The 22521-nt window shown below is 37.5% G+C and overlaps 4 protein-coding genes across 4 annotated transcripts; 2 read left to right on the top strand and 2 right to left on the bottom strand.

Annotated features, from left to right (window-relative positions):
• Positions 1–7048: 7048 nt before the first annotated feature.
• Positions 7049–8487, top strand: GCK72_017631 (uncharacterized protein; the record flags this gene model as incomplete). The annotated part of the gene is made up of 6 exons (XM_003112268.2): positions 7049–7327; positions 7375–7425; positions 7486–7622; positions 7675–8002; positions 8102–8264; positions 8318–8487. 6 exons carry the CDS (start codon positions 7049–7051, stop codon positions 8485–8487), a joined length of 1128 nt encoding a protein of 375 aa, XP_003112316.2.
• A 397-nt stretch (positions 8488–8884) lies between these two features.
• GCK72_017630 (uncharacterized protein) lies at positions 8885–11109 on the top strand (the record flags this gene model as incomplete). Its single annotated transcript, XM_053732178.1, has 6 exons — positions 8885–8959; positions 9119–9243; positions 9296–9379; positions 9431–9622; positions 10836–10915; positions 10967–11109. The coding sequence occupies 6 exons, from the start codon at positions 8885–8887 to the stop codon at positions 11107–11109; spliced, it is 699 nt and encodes a 232-aa protein (XP_053581091.1).
• Positions 11110–11327: 218 nt separating this feature from the next.
• Positions 11328–15010, bottom strand: GCK72_017629 (uncharacterized protein; the record flags this gene model as incomplete). The annotated part of the gene is made up of 12 exons (XM_053732177.1): positions 11328–11556; positions 11604–11918; positions 11963–12097; positions 12158–12658; positions 12706–13172; positions 13221–13428; positions 13478–13662; positions 13719–14072; positions 14117–14329; positions 14556–14727; positions 14774–14919; positions 14975–15010. The coding sequence occupies 12 exons, from the start codon at positions 15008–15010 to the stop codon at positions 11328–11330; spliced, it is 2961 nt and encodes a 986-aa protein (XP_053581090.1).
• A 569-nt stretch (positions 15011–15579) lies between these two features.
• Positions 15580–18441, bottom strand: GCK72_017628 (uncharacterized protein; the record flags this gene model as incomplete). The annotated part of the gene is made up of 10 exons (XM_053732176.1): positions 15580–15766; positions 15818–16059; positions 16106–16324; positions 16368–17003; positions 17049–17235; positions 17293–17477; positions 17528–17798; positions 17845–18035; positions 18086–18314; positions 18380–18441. The coding sequence occupies 10 exons, from the start codon at positions 18439–18441 to the stop codon at positions 15580–15582; spliced, it is 2409 nt and encodes an 802-aa protein (XP_053581089.1).
• Between the last annotated feature and the right edge of the window lie 4080 nt (positions 18442–22521).

The raw sequence follows: 22521 nt of genomic DNA, 5'->3' as shown, positions 1-22521 counted from the left end.
ATGAATTTGGTAACTTCTTGCATGGAGAAAGTGTAATAAATTAGTAGCAAAAGGTTTGTTGTGATACATGTTTAAAGTGGATGCAAGACCACGAAGATTCAAGAAGAGATATGTGAAAAATGAGAGGAGAGAAGTGTAAAGAACGAAAAGGTAGGAAGAAGAAGAAGCCCATTTGATAAGCTATCTCAAGAACAGTCTATCAGAAAAAGAGGAACAAATTGATAATCAGATTAGGAAACAATTCAGGAAGAGGTCACGTTGACTTATAATGACCTACTTCTAAAGATTCAATTTCGAGCCCAACTGACAGTTGAGCCTAGGTTTTTGACTACTTGAACAAGATAAATAATTTAAATTAAAACGCGCCAAAGGCACCCTAGACTCATTTTCCGGTTTTGAAGATTCCAAAAAATAGAAAAGAGAAATAGTAATGAAAAGAAAGACGAGAAAAAAAGAGAGCTACAGCGAATTTATCACTCATTTTTACGAGTCACAATCAAAATCGTTTCGTGATCACACACACTCTTACACACATTTACAACGGAAAACACGGGGTACCCCACAAAGCACAAATTGGTTTTTGGAAAAAAGTTTCGAAATTAATTTTTTTAAACAAATGTGGTATAATGTTCAGTTACAGTTTTTGTACTATACAGAGAAGACAGGCAAACAAAACAAAAAAGAAGGGAGAGAGACAATGAGTCATAAGCTGTGTGTGGAGTCCAGTGTGGTCAACTGGTATGGAAAAAACATATGGAAGAACTGATCTAGAATTTGATCTATACAATCATATTCCAGAATAGATCACGTCATTTGTTTCTTTTCAGAACAAACGAGCACACGTGCTGCTTCTGAAATGTTTTGGTTCATTGCGGAAAACTAGAATAGTTTTCAGAGTACGATAAGAAAAATGAAAAATGAGAGAGAAGTCACAGGTTGATAAGCATGGAACACAATGCGAAGTGTGACTAAACTTTTCGGTTTTTCTCTGCTTCTGATTTCTATTTTCGAAGAAACTTTCAGTTTGAATTATTATAATGGTTGGGTGGTTTCGTTTTCTGCTGTAAGACATCTTAAAAGTTATGTATAATGTAGTTTTGATTCTAATCTTACCAGTGAATGTTTTGATAGGAACTGAAGAGTTGAACGATGTAGTCAAAGTTTTCAGAAAAATTTAATTAAAAATTTTAGAATTTCTAGAAATTATAGAACTTTCCAGGTGAGATAACTCTCTGTTTTAAAAATTGTTGGAGGTGAAAATGGAACTTTAATGGGGTCCTATTGATCCAGAATCGTCTAAGTCAGAACTTTTGAGAATTTTAAAGTGCCGAGGTCTGCAAGTGCGCTCTGTTGCTAATTATTATTGAGACGACTTGAAAAAGCTATCAAAAAATAATATGAACAATTGAGAGAATATTTATAGTCAAAAATATGTCAACTACTATACAAAATCAAAAATCTAGGTTTGTTTAACTGAACATTCTTGTGTTCTAAAACATTTCGGAAAACAACAAAAAACTAAACAAACCGTGACACTGTGACTCACTGAAAATGGATTTCAAAAAACGTACAGAAACCATATTTGCACTTTCTTAGAAGCAGGTAAACGACTACTGAGGCGATTCTGGACTACCTTTTCCCACTGTAGAAAATGTAGGAAAAAGAGAAAGTGTATAATTAGAGTAAAGTGAGATACGGAAGAAATCGGAAAATGATAGATATAGACAGCAGCCCGAATGATGGTTGCCAATTTGGGAGAAATGCAATGATTGCGTAATCGGAAGAGGGATATTCATTCGGATTCGGTAATGAAAGAAGTGAATGGAATGAATGAGAGTGAGTATCCGAACATCTTTCGTCATTTCAGTTTCTTAGTTGTTTTGGTTTTAGGGAAATGAAGAAGCCAGATGGATAGAAAAGGGCCGTGAAGGAGATGAGATCTGACGGATGGGGCGAACGAAAACCGAACTGGATTCGGAAGAAAAAGAGAGGGGGTGGGAGGGGACGGCCTCCCTGACGATGATGATATTGGAAGAAAAGAAAAAGAAGGACGAATGAATGGCTTACGGCTACAGCCAATCGTTTTTGAATCGGGATTGATAGCCGGTAGAAGCATTCAAAAAAGAAGGCGAAAGTGAGGAGGATTTATGGATGACCACAGCGACGAGAGGAGAAACAGAAACACAGAACATAGAAAAAGGAAGATGCAGAAACCACGGATTGTCTCGCGCATTGGTGCAGAAGTTTCGAATTGAATGACAAATGCAAAAAAAAGAATAAATGTCCATGAGAAATTGTAGGACTTATGGTCTCGAATTGTTGGTGGAAAGGATTAAAATCGTATCAACGTTCGGATCTTGGACATGCATTTTTGAACTATGCAATGTTTTCTCAAATGGTTTGAAAAGAAAAGTTTTTGGTTTTGGGAAAAGTAGTTCTAATAGAAACTTGTATAAAGGGGGAAGCATCTTAAAAACAGATTTAAGGACTTATCTCAGAATTTGGGTTGCACGGATAAGTTATCTAGTATCAAAAGTCAAAAGTCAAAAGTCATTATTTTTCTATACAAGCAGAAATAAAATCTGTAACTCAAAGAAATAATAAAATTCCAAGACTTGAAATATAATAGATCGAAAATACATAGATTCTGAGAAATTAGTCTCGAAAAACTAACATTTCGGCGGTGCCAAAGCGGTCAGGGTTACGATAGAATCTGCCAGAAGGACCAATGAGGGTCCATCTTTTTTTAGTTTTATTATGAAAAGTTCTACAGGGACTTTCCAAAACAGTGATTTTCAATTAAAAATTAAAGTTTCAGCCACAAAAAGTAGCAGGTTTTCATCTCATCCTTCAAATAGACGGATCTCAAAAGTGTTGTCAGACTCTGATCTGTCGCCATAAAAACCAAAAATTGAAACACTTAATGGTCATCTTTATCCACGAGAAATCGCTTTTCTTTCCGCAGAAATCCGATATTGAAAAGAGATGAGCCAAAACAGTTTCCGGCCGTTCTCTCTCTCTCTCTCTTTTCCCGCCAAGGCCATCATTGTCTCCGGACGTTTTTCCAACAAAAAAAGTGAGAGAAAGAGAAAAAAGAGAGAGAGGGTCGTCGTCGGGGATTATAAGGTGGCAAAAGGAACGATTCGAGGAGGTGCTTAAATACGAAACTGCGGCTACCTGCTTGACCGATTTACAGCGAAAAGCAAGGAGGGGAAGATGAGGTTGAACCGAAAGGGGGCAAAATGAAAATGAAAACGATTAAAGGGATTGAGAGAGAGAATGAGAGTAGGTGAATAGGTACTGTTTGACATAGAGAAAGTGAGACCAGAGGAGTGAATTTGCATAGATCAACGGCGATAGAGAATTTTTGGGTATTGACGTCAAGATAGATAGGGGATTAAGAAAACAGAAAAACAGAGTATTGCAGAAAAAAGTTAAAAATGAATGCGATTGTTTTGGAAGATTATAAATCAAGAATCTGGTTAGAAAGGGGTTCTCAAAATGCGCTCTACTGTAGCTTGGAATTTCGGTTGTCAGGAAGCCACGAAAAAGTTGCAGAATCACAAAAATGGACACTAAAAATCCGTCCAAATCACACAAATTCGATATATTCCTAGTCACAAATAATTTAAAAGTGCTTTTTTCCATGCCTCTTAGTCGACACCGAGTTGCTAGGATGCCTAGCCGAGAGCACAAAAGGGGAGGCGAAAGGATAGAGCAATAAACAATGACAAAGAGAAAAGAACAACTACTACACACTACAAATATATTGTTTTTTGAAGAAAAAAAAGAGATATCTACTTGATTTTAAAAAATGTCTGAGATCAAATCAAGTCAGGTGGAGCATCCTTGCGCGAGTTCAGGTAGAGAAGCAGCTAAAAGATAGAGAGAGAGCAGGAGCAACACTTGGTTTATTTGTCTTTTGAGGATGCCCTCGTTTCGCCTTCGAGACTGCTGCTTTCGACGGGGAGCACTGGGAGCAGAAGTGGAGAAAAGGGTGGAGCAGGGGGCACAGGTAACCACCGAGGCGGGGCAGTAACTTGTTAAATTTTGGACGCAACATGGCAGAAAATGTGATTGATTTTATGGTACACGGTTGGATGGTAAACAAAAAAAGGAGATGGTGTATGTAGTATGGAAACGGTTTAGGGTGCAAAATGTGGAGGCGCGACTTTGAAATTCAGGGTTGGAGCAGCTGAAAGATGGGCGGTTTGGTGTGCTCGCTCGGAGAATGGCTGATTAGATTGGTACTTATGGAAGACCATGAATTCGAACTGACCCTATCATATAGCATTATCTTGTGAGCCGAACTCTCACATCGTATCGTGGGGAGTATCATTTTAAAACTTTAAAACTCTGAATGAACCGAGGCCATAAAACTGAGCTCAAAGCAGAAACATCATTTATAGGTAGCTCAAAATATACTTCCCTGCTCATATTTCTATATTCCCCAACATTTCAAATTCTTCTTCCTGAAAATTCAAAAATCAACTGCATACATATTTTATTCAATCGCAAGTTCTACATACTTTATAAAAGTCACTTTGATTCGAAATGGCAGGAAACTGCAAAAAAGAGCTATTCCCGGAGGATTGAGCAAACAAAAAGGTCGATCCCATTGTTTTAAGGATTGTTTCACAAATCTAAATATGTTTATCAGTTTCCACTTGTACTACTTGAGTGTAATGATGTAAAAATAGTGTGATAAGAATCAAAGTGAGCAAGCAAACTGTTTGTGCCGCGCACAAGAATATAATAGGTATTTACACGCAGAAAACCAGTTGGCAGTGCATGCAAATAGCTTCATGTAGTGTCTGTGTGTATTCTCATTCGGAAAGGTCAACTTTTGAAATAGTTTCGAGTGGATTTAGAGGTTATACAGTAATTAGGACGAGAGAAGTGGCGCCGTAGATGTGGAACATGTCGTAACAAACATACCGTAACCTTTCCCAAGAAAGTACCCAAAAATTGGTCGGCGTGGATCTGTGGACTCTAGCTGTCCTGTCATCTAACTGCCAACTTTTTTTGAAGAAAGTTTACTTTTGGTTTGTTTGTTTCTTACTATTATGATGAGTGAACACATCAGTTACAAAACAAAGAGGAACGGAATACAAATGTGTATCAGGTTGTCAGGCAGGTGTATTTTTCAGAGAAATCAACTGCAAATCAGCTAGCAAATTTCAAGTGCACAATTTTTGGTTTTTTGAGATTTGGCAATCAGGAACCCAGATTCTGAATACTAGATTATAGATTGAGGGCTCAGGGTTATGGAGGATCACATCTTTGGATTCTCGTTTCTGGATTCTAAAATTAAGATTTCGGATTCACAAATTCAGAAATCAGAAGACCAGATTCATGGTTAAGATCTCAAAATTTTGAATTGTGTATACTGTATTCAGAACTTTGAGATTCTGGTTTTCGGTTTTCGGATTCAAGACTAAAGATTTAGTATTCTAGCAGCCAGAATTCAACACTCATTATTTCAGATTCTGAGTCCTGAATTTCGAAATTCGAGTACCAGAATACAGAATCCAGGAAATGCAAACTAAGGCTCTCATTTCGAGATTCAAATCAAACAATCAAACTTTCCAACCGAAAGAAAACCAATTTCCACTCTATTCCAAACCATAAAAAGTCACAATCCATTTGCCAACCACTCTCCCAATTTCTGTCCATTTCCTTTTCCAAATACTCTAATATATCTCAAGACGCAGACGAAATTGCACTGTCAAAACGATAGAAAAAAGAAGTTGGCGCGCGAGTCGTTACGGGGAGCGAACGAGTACAAAAGTAAATAAAATATCTAAGGTTAGGTTGGCACCCCGCATCGGGAACAAATTTGCCGCGTGGAGATGAAGAGAGATCTTATATTTGACTACAGACAACAGATACTACGTTTTGAAACACAAAAAAAGAGATGAAAAAGAAAAGAGAAGGTCACAACTAAATAGAACTCCGGAGAGCGTTATTGAACATTTCAAAAAGTTTTTGAAAAGGAACGGTGAAATGGAAAATGAAAGGAAGAAAGTGAGCAATGAACGGGGTGAAACGATTGAAAAAGTGATTGATAGAGACAGTTTATGATGTTACTTTCTGATGGACACTTGGAAACGTGTGTGATTCATTTCAATCTTGAAATAGTGATTTTTTGATTCATGAAGAATTCTTAAACCCAGGATTCTTGAATCTGAGAGTGTGAACCTGAAATAGGAACCTGGATTCTGGAAACCTGTATTTTGAATCTATTGAATCTTTTCTCTTGAATCTCAAACTATGAATATCAGAGTCTGAATCATTAAATCATTAATTGTGAATCTTGAATTCTGGATTCCGAGTTTTGACTCTTGTGGATCCTTGAATTTTTTTATCCAAAATCGAAACCGAGTATGTTGAACTAAGAACTCTGATATTCAGACTTCCTGAATCCTACATTCTGAATCTGGAGAATCGAACATCCTATATCTTGAATCTTAAATTAAACGCGAAAAATTGATTCCTCAATGTCTTTATTAAAAACGTACTTACTACTGATCAATTTTGAGTTTTACATCTGTAACTACTCGGTTCACAAAAGAATTTTTAATTCCGAACCCCAAATTGAGAATCAAAAAACCAGATTCCAACATTCCAACATCTGAAGATCTAAACTCTGAATTTGGAAACCAGAAATCTGTGAACTGAACTCCGATATTTCGTTTTAAATGTATTATATTACATTTAATTTCTTTTTCTAAATTTCAATCTCGACAATCCATTCATCTATTATTTTCTGACTGTAAAAAACTAATTTTAAACACCCTCGCAAATGACTGGCCTAGGAAATGCAGACGCGTCCTCTTCTCCCGGCCGTGTACTCCTCGCGGACAACACAAAGAACGCAGCTTTCAGAAACACAGAACGCAACGGACTTATTCACATATCTCATTGTCATTTTCCCAGTCATTTTTCATGCTTATTCGCTTGTCTCTTTTACACTCTGTTCACCCGTTCACCCGTTGCCCATTTTATAATCGATATCTTTCTCATTTTTATTATTTTTATTCAGAAAATGGACCTTGAAATCGATGAACAAGACCAAGACCGGTCACCGACGCCACAGTCATCAATCTCTGAAAATTCGGGATCAGAGAGAGGATCAGAGAGAGGATCAGAGACACCAATAGATACTCCGGACACAATTGAAACAATTGAGCCAGTAATTATTTCGGCGTTGCCTGTTACTCAACTACCAGCCATCTCACTCTCCGGAAACAATGCACAAAGAACGCTTTGGATTGGAGATGTTCCTACAGATTGGACGGAGGATACATTAAATCAAGTGTTCACTGTAGGTTTTTTACTAGAAATTCTCTGAAAATTATTGATTTTTTTCAGGAAAGCGGGCATCCTCCCTACAAAGTCAAGCGGGTTTATGTCAAGGAAGAGGTATTGATAACAACAATTGTTTCACGAATTTTCAATAATAATAATTCATTAAATTTTCAGCTGAAAGGATATTGCTTCATCGAATTTATCACATTTGAAGAGGCTCGTCAAACACTTTTCGACTTGAACGGTGTCAAAATTCCCGGATTCAAAGATATTCGCTACAATTTGTGTTTCGCCAATGACAGTTATAATCCGTAAGTTTATTTCTCTTGAAAATTATAACAAAATTATGTATTAAAATTCCAGAAATTCGGAATTCAATCTCCACGTGTCAGGAGTTCCCGATGATATGGCCGATGCCGAGTTATATCGAATTTTCGATAAATATCACTCGTGTCGCGGTGCGAAAATGTTCCGATTTGTCGACGGAAGTTCGAAAGGGTCCGGATTCGTTCGATTCGGAAACCAAACTGATCAGCAGATGGCGTTAGTCGAAATGCATCGAACTCGTGTTGGAAATACTAGAATTGCGATTAAATTGGCTGGTTCACGAGGGGAAAGAATCGAACGGAGCGAGTCAGCTCCATATAAACAACGCAGAAACGATCGACGTCGGGATGAGAAACCAAGTCAGGTTAGTATTGATTTTGTTTGTAGAAAATCAGGTTTTGACAAGTTTTCAATTGGTTTTTATCTGAAATTTGACAACATTTTAATTTAGAAATTTTTTCAGTATCGAAACGGAACGGTCGTCCCGCAACAACAACAAGTGTTCGATGCATACGGAAATCCAGTGATAGTACCAGTCGACAAAAACATCTACGGAACCGACCATCCATGGGCACCGTTTCCAGACGATGCGGATCTTGATCCGATTATTGGGCTCGATTTACTCAGTATGTTTCGCTAAAGTTTTCTTTAAAAGCCATCAAAATGTAATAAATTTCAGCCACGAAATACCGACCACAAATCGCCAACAAGCGACTAATGATCGATACAGATCAATTCATGTTGGATCTTGAATCGAGTCGATGGAGCTCGATTGCATTCAAAACTAATATCAAGAAGGAGGATTTCGAGAAGAGACTGATCGATAATCCATGGACACCAATCCCATAATGATCTCAATTGTTTTTACTCACAAAATTTTAATCAAGTTTACAAGTTCCACTTCTTCTTTCTGATTCTCTTCCCCCGATTTGTTATTCTGTGAGTCTTTGTCAACCATAAAGTATCGATACATTTTCAATCTATTGACACTCTTCTTGACTCATCCTTTTTCTGTGTTTGACCATGTATGGTCACTCTTCGAAACACATTCTTCTCGGTTACCACTTGATTCCTTTTTGGTTTCATTTCACACTGACTCAGGACTTTTTTTTCACAATTCAATTACACAATTGGAGTTGAACTATTTACAACAGAAAAAAACTCAAACTGGTTCGATTTAATACTCGAGAACTGACTGACGATTTATTCGTGTTTTGAGTTGAGTCATTCTGACTAAAATTCTGAAATGATTTCATCGCTTGCATTTATTTTTCTGGTCTTTGTTCACTTTTCAAACGCACAGCAATGCTCAACTCCTCAGGTAAGCTCTGATTTATCAGAGCCTTGCGTGCAAAACTATTAAAAACGTTGCGTGGCGCAACTGGTAGTAATTTTGCAACTGGGACAAGCAATCAGGGTTCAAACCCACCACATGCCAAACTTTTTTTCTTTTTTTCTAAGCTCATTTTTTTTATTACAGACCTTATATAACTGCTACATATCGTATCTCGGAAAATACGGAGTGGTCCCAGACGATGGCTATTTGCCTCGTTCAGAATTCCTGTTGACACAAATGACGACTCACGGATTACCGGTTATTTGCAAGTAGTTTTCAACAAATTTCTCACTGGATTCAGATTTTAGTTTTTGTTTCCAGAGACTTCGATGAACTAACAAGTTGCATTGGTGCTGCAGCTACCTACTGTGTCAGTTTCAATGTGTTTTATTCATATGCAAATGGGTCAGTTTTCATCCGAACTCTTTCTTTTTACAAAGAATTTAATTTATCCAGAAGAGACCCACAACGAGAAGCTCTTGCTTATCTACAAAACCATGCTTTCTTCGAATTCGCTTGTGGAAATGGAAAAGATTTATTCATGAACAACATCGATTGTCTTCAAAGATCTTTCGAGCAAGTCCCACTCACCAACCGAATGCAACAATGTGGTCAATCCAGCTTGGTTGTCAATGATAATTCTTGTCCGTGAGTATTAAAACTGCAAAAAGTTTCGGTGCCTCATGCTGGAATCGAACCAGCGACCTTCTGTTTACTAGACAGACGCTCTGCCACTGAGCCAATGACACAGGTGAACCGCGATGGATCCTATATGTGAAAGTGTGCATATAGCGTCCTATATGTGTCCCCAAATGAAACGTGGACCGCGCGTGTGGCGTATATGTGCTGTCGTCTTTTCTGTGTACTGGCCGCGCGTGCATCCATATAGCATCCATATACGTTCCATATATGGTCCATATTTGAGCCTAGCGGCCAGCCGCCGCAACGACGCTCCGGAATTACACGTGGGCGTGTTGTTTACCGTAAATCGACGCGACATTATTTTTTATAAGTCCGGGCCCATTTTCTCCGTTTCTCGAAGTTTTTCAGCGAATTTCTTAATTATTTTTGCTGAAAACAGATAATGACAAACTTCAAAAGTAAAAATAAAAATATTTAAATTTGCGGAAATTTCTTTTTTCAATAGAAAACTTGTCGTTTTCTCAAGTAACTTTGAGTTTTACTTTATGTTGAGAAGTTCGATTCTTGTGTTTTTCTTTACTTCGGTATGATAAGAAATCATATTTTTCAGGTGGATTTAAAGGTAAGAAAATAAGCAGTTGTCATACCGAAGTAAAGTCAAAATACAAGACTTCGAATTTCATCGACGGGTATAATTTTTCTTTCAGAGTTCAAAGAAAAGCTCGAGCATCAAAAATTGTTTTATAACGCCAATCTAATTTTTTATTTTTATATGAAATCCCGTGTGGTTTTCAATTTTTCACGAAATATTGCCATTATCTGTTAAAAAATGAAGAACTTTGAAAAAAAAACGGAGAAAATGTACAAGTCCGAGAAATGGAAAGTGAACAAGTTGAAAAAGGAAAAATAAAACAACATTATAGCATTACATAACAATCACAACAATGAATTAGGCCTTTCTAGTGTTTCATACAGAATAATCAACCAAATACGGTTGGTAGAATTAATGCTGATGTGCTATCCATATACGATCCATATGCGCCACACGCTTTTCGGCCGACCGCGCGTGGATCCATATGGACACATATAGGACACATCCCTGATTCTTTCTAGCTGCATATACGCCACCGCGCGATCACATATAGGATCCACAGCGGTTCACCTGTGGCGGTGGCGACATCAACCTCCAATAGTATACAAGAACGTGTTTTCCTTGCAGGGCAACACTGGAGGTGACCGATTGTGTGCGGCAACAAATAGTACAAGCATGTGGAGCGAGTGCTGGTGCAGCTGCATGTGGTGAGAATTCAGGATTCTGAAATTTCAGAAAAGGGTGAATAAGTATTTCAGGAGCCGCAACAAACATCGAACGTCGTCTGGATTTCCTCGATGCCGCGTGTCTGACTGAAATGGACGCAAGATGTTCAGTATGCCAACTTCAGATTCTCACATCACTCATTCTTTTATTGATTCACAGAATTATTTTCAGTTGAAATTAAAAAATAAAATCTTTTGAAAAAAAACAGACAACTATTCAAGATGGCAGCAAACAGAAAGCGAGACAAAAATATAGTGTTGCATAACACTCTTGGCTGGAAATGTACATGGAAAGCGCATAGAATTCTGAAAAAAAACAAGTGAAAATCAAATAAATATTCAATTTTAAGAAGAAAAAAGAGCCCGTATGATGATAGTAAAGAGAGGAAAGGCTTCAAAGTCTCTTCATGAGATCCTCAACGTATTTCGTTACGAATTTCAAGTTAGTCTCCCTCCAAGTGATGGTCACTTCCGCTGTCTCTTCCATTTTATCGATTCCAAGTTCTGCTGCTGATGGTACCTTCTTCCGGAACTTTCTGAGCTGTTCGAGTCCTCCTCTAGTCTTAAGAGTGTTGACGATAGAGCTGAGGATACGGTGGAATCCACTGTGGTCACCGGCTAGTCTGAAATCAAATTAATGGTAGGTAGTGTGGTCAGGCGATTACTGTACCTTATCATCATATCATCCCATCTATCAATCATAAAGTTCAACATCGCATCTGACGTGGCATCATTTGTACAAACTTTCGTGAACAAAGATGCACAATCCTGAAGACGGAATGAAGATCCTTCTGGCTTCATTGCATCCAACAACAACTTTTTCAGTGTGATAATATCTCTTGAACATGTGATTGCATTCATCAGATTTCCTTTCTCCACTTGATTTCTTTCAGTCTTATACCAATGGAAAACTTTGTTGAATGTCTCAGCATCTCCATTCTTTACAGCTTGACAGTAAGCTTCACCTCGGAATGGAGCAGCGATTCTGGAAAAGAGTAGGAATGGAAGGTTGCGGTTTGGAACACTCACTGTGAGCATTCAGACAAAATTCTAGTAGAATCACACTTGGCAATCACTTCCTCATTAAACATCTTCACCATTCTAGCTGCACAAGCTTGATCTCCATGAGTACAGTCATTGAGGAGAATTCCTTGGCCAGCGCTCCTGAAACAGATATAGCAATCTTACAGAGTTTTACAAAAAATCTCCAAAAAGTATACTCACACTTCAAAGAACTTCGTGTCATCCAAATAGTTTTTCGAGATGAAATCGACATCTCTCTTCGCCGGCGTCTTTTCAGCCAGTGCAATCATAAACTTGTGAACCACATCCTTCTCTGGATCAGTTCCATACATATCCAACAACTCGCGAATCTTCGCAATTGTTCCAGACCATGGCATATATTCTTTTTCTTTTTGCAAGTAAGTGATCAATTGGAGAGGGACACTGTAGTTGAGAAGACCAGCACGAGCCTCTGAGAACGAGTCATCAATCAATCGGACACGGGTCTGTGGAATGAATTGTTCGTGATTGTCCTTCAACATTTGAATGATCTCTTTCCACATTTCATCTGTATATCCAGCACGGTAGAATCCGTTGGATTCTGCATTGATAATAATGGGTTTGTCGGATTTGATTAGGAGTCGCTCGTTATGTTTCATCCATTTCATTTCAAGGTCTGGCGAACCGGCAACTTGATACCAAACAGGGACGTCCCATTTGAATCTGAAATTTGAAATTGTTCCACGATTTCTATTGAGTGACTAACTCACCCCCAAATTGGGTTGCTGTACTTCTCCTCTTCTTTTCCTGACTGCAATATTTTGAATCTCTCTTGAGTCACCGAGATATGAGTCTTGTTTGTTCTTGTAGCCATCAACAACGGGTATCCCAATTGTTTCGTCCATGGATCCATAAACTCGGAGATGTTCAATTTGACACCTTTCGGACCAATCACATTATCCGGTAGCTTATCAGCAAGTGCTGTGATGAGATCAGCGGCTTCTGCATTCTCAAACTGATGACGTGTAAGATAATGATTGATTCCGGTGTTGAAGTTCTCCTCTCCAATAGTTTTGCGAACCATAGCCAATACAGAACCTCCTTTGTCATAAGTGACACTATCGAATGAGTCCAATACTTCCATAGCTTTGTCAATTTTGAATGTCATTGGATGAGAAGAAGCAACGGAATCAGAAGATAAAGCTGTCCAGAGAGCATCCATTGTGAACCATTCTCTCTGAAAATTGTTCAATATAGAATTAAAATTTCAGTTTCTGGTTCTTACCATTCTGAAGTTTCCATCACTAATCTTATCAGTTCCAATGTACTCGACCAAAGTGGCAAAACCTTCATTCAGCCATAAATCATTCCACCATTTCAGTGTGACTAGATTTCCAAACCATTGATGTGCCAACTCGTGAGCAATTACTACAGCAACACGACGTTTCTGGGATCCTGGGTAGATTCTTGGATCGTAGAGCAAAGAGTTCTCGCTGAAAAATTAAGTATTTGGTAAAAAGTTAATTACGAATTGTGAAATACCGATAAGTGATAAGCCCCCAATTCTCCATAGCTCCAGCCGAAAAGTCTGGAAGAGCAACCATGTCTTGTTTAGGGAGAGGGAAGGAAATGTTATAGTATTCCTCGTAATATTCGAGACATTTCACACCAGCCTCCACTGCATATTTTGTTGAATTCTTTTCCTCTGGACGAGACCAAACACGGAACTGAAATGGAATGATATGGTAAATCTCGAATTCAACAATGGTGTCATGTTGCTCACTCTAACTCCAGACTTGGTAGTAGCCTCATTGTACTCGAACTCCGAAATGAAAATGGCCAACAAATACGAAGACATTCTCGGTGTTGTCTTGAAGCTAGAACTAATGAATTCTGTCTGAATATCCTCTGTCTTGTCCTCAATTCCATTCGCCACTGCAACGGTTCCCTTCGGATGAATTACAGTAACTGTCCATGTGGCTTTATAGGCAGGTTCATCGTAACAAGGAACCATTCTGCGAGCATAAACCGGCTCCATTTGAGTGACCGCAGCCATTTTCACAACTCCCTGACTGTTTGTGTATGTAGTTTGATACAATCCAGACATGTCAGTGCGGAGAGGAGCACCAAAGAACACCTAGAAACAAAAAATAATGTAAGAGAAAAAAGAAAGTGAGTAACCTTAAGAATAGCGTCAGTTGTCGGTCCAACACTTCTGTCAAGATTAAAGAATATCTTCTCAAACGTGGATTGTTTATCGTCGAGTGTGAATGAGACCTGCTCTCCATTCACGAATAAACTGCTCTTCTTAATAAGTTCCTCGGAATAATTCAAGTCTTTCGAGTTGAGGGTGATTTTCTTAACACTTTTGGTGATGTTCAGTTTGATGGTGACCTGGAAAAAAGAGAATAGTAAGCTGGGGTACCACAGGCGCAGTCAAATTTTTGCGTGAGTTTTCTATAGAATCCTAATGGTAGTGGTTTTTAGCTAAGGTCAATCAAATGTTACCCTTTTTCAATTATTAAATTACCGTATCTCACAGATTTTGATTCAGAAAAACGTTTTTAAAAATCAACAATTTTACTACTAAAACGTTTCCCCCTTGAAATAGTTTACTCACCTGTCCTTCGAATGTCTTATTCTTACTATCCGCCACATAATCGTAGCCAGGTAGATACGTCTTGATCACCAAATCATAGCTGATCGGACTTGCTGAATCCGGAAGACGTAGATCACTAGCTGGAACGGTGTCTTCTGGCAGTGGAGTTGTAATCGGGGAGTTGTTTTCATTTCTGAAAATTCCAGGTTTTTTGACTCAATAATTAGAAATTGACTAACTCTTCACCAGTGGTATAGTGTCCTCGAGCAATGTGCCACGTGATGAATGCAGTTATCACAATACCGAGCAAAGTGCAAAAAACTGGAAGGGCGAACGATTTCACCTCACAGCTTTTTTTGGTTTCTTTTGGTGGCGGGTGGCCCATCTGAAATTACAGATTATTATAATTAAGTCAGTAGATGATAAGGTTTAAAAAACACCTGAGAGAAGGAGCCATAGTTCTGTGGGAAGGACATGGAATAGACAGAAAGTGAGAAAGAATGATGATAAGGATAGTGAACGATTGGGAGAAAAAGAATGATAAACGGGAGGGTCAGGACGAGAAAAGGAGGGAGGGAGGAACACGCACAAATAGTATTGGAACGAAAAAAACAAAAAAAGAATTGTATGGGAATGGGAAAGTTTGAATAAATTCAAAGAGAGGGCTTACTATTATTACTGGGTTCTGTTTCAACAACATGTGAAAACATGTGAAAAATACTGGATGCTACTGGATGGCTCTTTTGTGTCCAATGATTTTTTATGGAATGGGAGAATCGACGGAGAGGAGAGAAATGTTACATGATCTTTGCCTTCCCTTTTGCGGATGTGTAAGAGGACGTTTTGGAAAAATATGTTTTTTAAAAACATTTTTGGGAATATTAATTTTTATAAATTTTTAAGCGAAATATATACATAATTGTTTAGTATAACGGTATCGTTAAAACCTACATAGACACATTAAAATATGGAGAATAATTGTGAAAATCAAATCTGAGCGGTTTTGAAAAAAGTGTCGTTATAATAGAGGTACTTCTTCCACAGTTTAGTGTTGAGTACTCAATAATTGTCTCGCAGACATTGATTTCTCATCAAAGTAACTTCTCGATTTTGAAGCCTTCTTGCCCTTCTTTTCTTTTGGACCATACTTCTTGAATAAATAGTTTTCAAAGTAGCCCACGATCAACTCCTTCTCAAATGGTGTCCAATTATAGCTGGTATCGCTCACAAACCTAAAAACAAATAAAAAAATAAAAAATCAATTGTCTAACAGCTACACTCACATCCTGAAAGTTTCTATATCTCCACAACTCAATAATCTCAGAATTGTTTGTCTACTTTCATCGCTCTTATCTGATTTGAGCCAAGCCGCTAGTCTATCAGTAGTGTCCACACTCTTATCCTTTTCAAAGGTGAGACATGCATCAAGGTTAGTGTCGAAGGTTCTCTTGTAACACTCTAAGAAGGTTTCAGATGAGTCACATCCGGAGAACATATTGACATTTGGTGATTCTGTTGGGCGATTCTAGAAGTTTTAGTTTTTCCTCATATCTTGTCTTTTAAAAAGATACCTCGATATCTTGAATATCAGTTTCAATTGTTTTCTTCTGCTTCTCCAATTTAGCTTTTGCTTTGAGCAGTGCCCTTTCAGCATTTGCTCTGATGAAAATACTTTTATCATTAAGCAAAGACTCCGCAATAAGGATCGCATTGTGTACTGGAACTTTGTCGAGAATAGCATACTTGTTAACATCAATCAGCACACGGAGTTTCGAGTTGTCAGAGTAAGTCTGAAACTGTTTCTATCAAAAACTTTCATGGCGTTTTTCATACTTCACTATTATTTTTCAATTGAGCTGCAATCGATTCATACAAGTCATTTGAATAAACCACGTCATAGTATCCATATGAGTTGGCATTTATGATAACAGGTTCCTGAACAGTCAGCTTCAATTCATTGTCTTCTTTCTTAAACCATTTCCGCTGAATATACTCATTATCACTTCCAGCTTCCTGGTACCAAATTGGAATATCCCATCTGTTTCCACATTCTTCATACTTTCTGAAGTCGGCTTCGATCGGAGATTCCTTTCTTTGAGTCAGTATAACTCCTGTCTCGGTACTCTCCACGTAGACAGTTGGGTACCCATTTTGATGTGTCCAACATCTTGCAAACTCCTCAATATCTACTTCTTCTGGCCCGCATAATAATGGCTGGTGGAACTCTTTCAAAGCGTCATAGAGATCTTTGTCCTCTGTATTAGAGTACTGATGTTTCAGTAAGTAAGAACTGAGTGCATTAATGAAATTCTCCTTTCCAACTATTATCTCAAGCATTCGAATTAACGAGCTTCCTTTTGGATAGTAGAAAGTAATTATATCAATACTACCATCTTCCGTATAAGTCATTTCATTCAGTGGAATAGATTTATCCAATTCTTTTGCTTCAGATTGCTGCATCAGGTGGAACTGAAATTGTTGAATGTGCAGAAAAACTTCTACGTAGACACTCACATGGTCAAAATCAAAATTAGGTTTGATGAATGAATAGCCAATTGACTCCATATAACTAGCAAACCCTTCGTTCAACCATATTTGATTCCAGTATTTCATTGTGACAAAATTTCCAAACCATTGATGAGCGAGCTCATGAATAACTACTTCAGCTACTTCTTGACCCCATCCAAGAAGGAAATTAGGTCTGAATTTCGATAGATTGCAAAAATGTTGTATCGGTTTCGACAAAATTTCAACTCACTTGTGCACCAAAAGACCCCAATTCTCCATGGCCCCTGCTTCAAAATCATAAGCAGTGACAAAATCGAGTTTCTCCATTGGATACTTGATTCCGAACAAGTTTTCAAAACCCTCCACAACTATCTTGCTGACATTCAATGCGTTATCCACTTGATCGATTGTTGCTGGGTCAGTGTAAACTCGGAGCTGAACATTCAAACCGGAGAGGATCGAAAATAATAAATTTTAGTTCTCACCCTGACACCACTATCAGTCGTTGTCTCTTTATATTGGATGTCTCCAATGAAAATCGCCAATAAATAAGAGGACATTTTGACAGTCCTCTTGTAATGCGTTGTTGTAAAATTTCCACTTGTTACTGTCCCATCTTCAATTGTATTCGACAAGGCAACAGATCCAGTTGGATATGTCAAATTCACTTGCCACGTGGCCTTGAATTCAGGTTCATCAAAACAAGGAACCATATAACGAGCAGCAGTGGTTTCGAACTGGGTAACAGCGTTCAGCCTGTTTGAATAAATATTTTTGGACCATTTTCAGAATGTCTGCTCACATTTCCTGCCCGTCTGCTCTCGTAGATTTAGTAATGTAGAATCCTTTCATATCATCTCTCAATTTTCCACTGAAGTTTACTATAATTTCAAATTGTTCATTTGGATTGACTTCTCGGTTCAAATATAAAATTATGAATTGATCTTCTGGAAAAGCTTCCCATGTAGTGACAGTGAGATTCGATGAATTTATCTTAAATTGAATCAGAATCTTTCAACTGAAATATCTTTCGAAGCACTCACATCATTAACAACCGCATTGTATATTTCCAATGAATCGGAATGTAGAACAACCTTGTTTGTAGTTTCATTCACACCTAATTTTATGAAAACAGTTCCTTCAAAAGATAAATCTCTTTCGTTAGCTTCCCATGCGTATCCAGGTAAAAAAGTAGTGAGATTTAAGGTATATTCCAATGGATACAGGTTAGTAGGTAGGCGGGTATTAGTTATTTTTCTCCATGATACGTCTCTGGAAAATCAGAAAACGATGATCAGCAAGTAGCACTCGGCTAGTGCTAGTTTTCGACTACTCACGCGGTTTCAGCCAGAGTCCGTATCGTTAGTACCGAAAAAGTTAGTATAAGCAACAATCTCATCTCCGTATAGTATTAAAATCACCTGCAAAAATGATTGAAAAACTGGCAAAAAGTGAAATAAAATCAGGTTAAAAAGAAAGTAAAACAAAAGCGCAGAGTATGAATAACCGCGCTGTCTACCACGACGGTACTGTACTTTTCTTTAAAACTGAAACAATAGATGTATTCTCTTATTGCAAATGAATTCGGTCTACTATACAGAATGTGTCAGTTTCAATAGCAAAAAAGGATCCTTAATATATATGCAATTATAGACTATCTTCCAGAAGAATATAATTGAAAAATCTGAACAAAACCAAAATTAATCGAAAAAATATCTAGAATGTGATTCATTAATAAGAGGAAGAAATGAGGGTGGAAAAGAGAATGGAGAATCTGCAAATGGCATCTGAAGTCTATTGTTTTCTTGAGCGCTCGGTGGCTCAAGGTGAAAATAAACAAAAAAGCAAACGGAATGACCGGAGGAACCGGACGAGGTGTATGTTTGAAATTTGGATTAGAAGCCAGTGGATGAGAGAATATGAGGAGACTAATTACAGTGCGCACACACTTTTTCATCGTTTGATTCTATTGAACTAGACAGGTTTTATTTTTTGGGTTCTTGTCTGGAATAGAGAATCAGAGGTGTTCAATAGTGCATGGTGTAGAGAAGTGAATTCATTTGTCATTAGATTAGGAACTATGACTTTTCTTAGTAAAACTAACCACTTGTGCACAGTCTTTATTGATGAAGAACTCTAATGTTGATATTTGTACAAAACGTTACAACAAAACCCTATCAAGTCACAAAAGTTATAAAAGTTCTAGCAAGTCTTACTGGACTGGAAGAGCTCAAAACTCGTCTATAAGGTATTCGGTTTATTAAAATTGAAAAATCAAGGTTGAATATACGGAAAAAAAGCTGAGTGAAGTGCACAAGCTAAGCTTTTATTAAGAATCCTAAATTCCGTATCTGATTTTGAAGACACACCATTTTCTCATGAAGTAAGCGTCAGAATTACTATATAAAACTACAGTAATCCTTCAATCAAGCGCGATTTTTTGGTTTTCTGGCAATGTTATTTGTTCTGAGTTCTAGAAGGCCGGCTTAAAACACGATAAAGCGATGAAAACCCGATCTAAAGGTTACTATACAACAATTAGACTTCATGAATACAATTTCAATACTGCTCAGAACATAACATTTTCATAATACTGAAAATTCAAACTACAGAATCGATGGAATTCCATTAATCTCTGTAGGTCAAAATTCTGATAACATTAATCCACCAAAACTTTTAAAAAGTCTGTTGCACTAACTCTTTGGAGCTATCCTTGAACCACCTAGAACGAAAAACGAAGATCTTTCAAAAACCAAGAAAACATCGTACATTAATCATCCATCACATGATTTCTTGAACTTTTAAAAAGTTGGTTCTCTATCCGAGTCCACCCGTCCACCCCCGTCAATGAATGTTTTACCAGAATTTTTTATAACATACACATCTGATAAACGAGGAGAAAAAAATAGGAGGCCAGCCAGAAGCGCTTTTTCAGATGGAAAGGAGAGATTGTTTTGGGAAGAAGAGTTGGTTTTTGTGGGGAGGTTCGAGAACTTTTATAGTTTTTGAGGATGAATTCGAACGAATTCAACAATACATATTTTCAAATAAAATGGGTACAAAACATTTATCATCAAATTTACAAAGAATAACAGAATATGTTAAAGGGGAGAATAGAATAGAATACATTGAACAGTTTCAGGTAGAAAAAGACAAGAAAAGAGGTTTTGTTGATAGGCGGGGAATGTATAAAATATTAAAAATGGAGAATCAGTTAACAACAGGACACAACAACTTGAGAAATAAAGAGAGAAAGAGAACCTCGGAACACTTGAAAATGGAGATTTCATGTCGTTCTTTATCTCCTCTATTCATCTCCAAAATTGGAGAGAAACTGAGCTCCCGTCTCCCTCCGAATCCTTTCTGAGCCTGAGTCCTCCTCAGTTTTGACGAAGCTCGTAAATTCGAAAAATGGCCGATTGAGAGGGACGACGGGAAAGAAGACGAAAAAGAAGATGCATAAAGTTTTTGGGATTCTTTTTTTTCTAGAGAGGAAAGAAGAAGAAGTAAATACCAGGAAGCTCAGTTTGACTCTCTCTCTCTCTCTATGTTCATGGTCCCACACAAAAAAAACACTGGGAACGTCTCTTTGAATGGGAACCATGGACAAAAAATGATTGAAACAGAAGGCAGTTTCTGAAAAAAGGAAAAGTTTTAACGACTGTCCTAAAAATGAACTTTTTGGGCATGATAAGAGGAGGAAACTGGTATGTATGCATGCCCATCTGACCAATGGAACGAGGGAAAACTTGTGATAAATGATTTATTGCATTCAATTATAGTACACTCTTTTGTTTCAGATGTCGTGGAATTCTGGTTCTTGTTGAAAGATCAGAAAGTTTTGATTGGTTGCAGAGTTTGCAGGGAACGATTTTTTCCAGATTTTCATTGCGGACTGGCATGGGAATGACCAGCGTAGGGGTACGCAGATCTTTTGGGTTTTGGGTGTTTTTGAATTCATACAATGCCAGGTTTCCCGTATTTTCTGAAATATCTAAAGTAGTAGGATATTGACCCTATTAGCAAAAATGAAGGAAGTGTCTTCACCTATCATTTGCCAAATAGATCTTGTAAAAATATGAAAATTTTTTTAAAAGTTATGAAGATTCACAATAAGTCGAGCAAAATTATCCGTCGATTTTTCAGCGAAACCTGGAAGAACGCCGCTATGACTTCAGGGTTTTCTTGGTTAGTATAACTACTGTCTTGTACCGAAAAACCATCAATTCCCATGTGAGTACCAATTTTCTGAAAAGACAGAAAAAACAATTTACTCTCATAGTAAATTATTTGCCAATTGCCAACTTTGTGACCATGTTGAACAAAGCACTTCGATTTTCCGAGCAGTTCAATTTTGCTTTAGAATCTTTCGAAATGCGTTTGAAAAATTATCAGCAGTTCTTGAGCTCAGCTTTAGATCTTCTCCAGTTCACAGTAGACTTATGTTTTGTTGTCTTTTCAGATTCTGTGCCACCATTTTATGTTCGGAATCTCTGCCAACCTTATCATATGTATGCTCTTTTCACAAGGTGTATAAAATAAAATGTGCACTATAAATAAATATTATCATAATTTATTGATGAAAACGTTCGCACTCCCCAACCCAATGCTCTAGACTGTACCAAGTCTCCCCACCACTATATCTCCAGTTCAATGTCTAGCACATCTCTCTTATTCTCCCACAATCCCCAATAAAAAAGTAACTGAATTCCGTCTCTAACTTTCAGTTTTTCTCATAAACGGTCTCTTTAACCTTTTATTCGTCTGAACTGAGGTGTCAATTATCATATAAAACAATCGTTATCTTAGAGGTCATCTGATCTTACAAGAATTTTATAGCAATTCATTGATCTTATGTAATTTTTCATGTTTTTCCTCTTCTGAATATTTTTGAATTCAGTTTTTCATCGTTTCTTCAGTTTTTTCCAACTTCGTTTCTTATTTCGTCCACAAAAGAAGCACTAAGAAAGCACACTTTTTGCGCGTCAACTTCGGTGTTTCTACACAGAATTTGAATCAAAGTGGTGTGCTTCATGGCTCGTTCTCGAACCATCCTCTGGATGAATCTAGAACAAATGAACAATATCTTGAATCTTTTTTCATTTTTGTCTTTCTTTTGTTTCTTTTTTCTTGTAACATGATTTATCAATTCTTATCAATCAGACTTTCAAACGCGTTTCATCTGTCAGTTTTCTCCGTTTTTCTCTAGATTCCCAAAACTTTTTGAAGAGAGAAACTGAGAAGTAGGGTGGTCAAATTGTGATCAGCCGATACCCTTTGATTAATGGCTCAATTGAAAAATTGCGAAATATTCTAACTTTTCTTCTTTTTTTGCCCTATATTTTGGTCATACTCTTATTGGTTTGATTTAGGAGCATTCCGATATCAGTACATAACTTTGTTTGCTAGTTATCACACTCGTTTGACTATAAATAGATCTAGTTGAAAGTATATGAAAATTGTGGTTGAGTTCAAAAAA

This window comes from Caenorhabditis remanei, chromosome V (assembly GCF_010183535.1).
Source record: "Caenorhabditis remanei strain PX506 chromosome V, whole genome shotgun sequence".
NCBI classification, from domain to species: Eukaryota; Metazoa; Nematoda; class Chromadorea; order Rhabditida; family Rhabditidae; genus Caenorhabditis; species Caenorhabditis remanei.
This window is presented reverse-complemented; position numbering and strand designations above follow the sequence as displayed.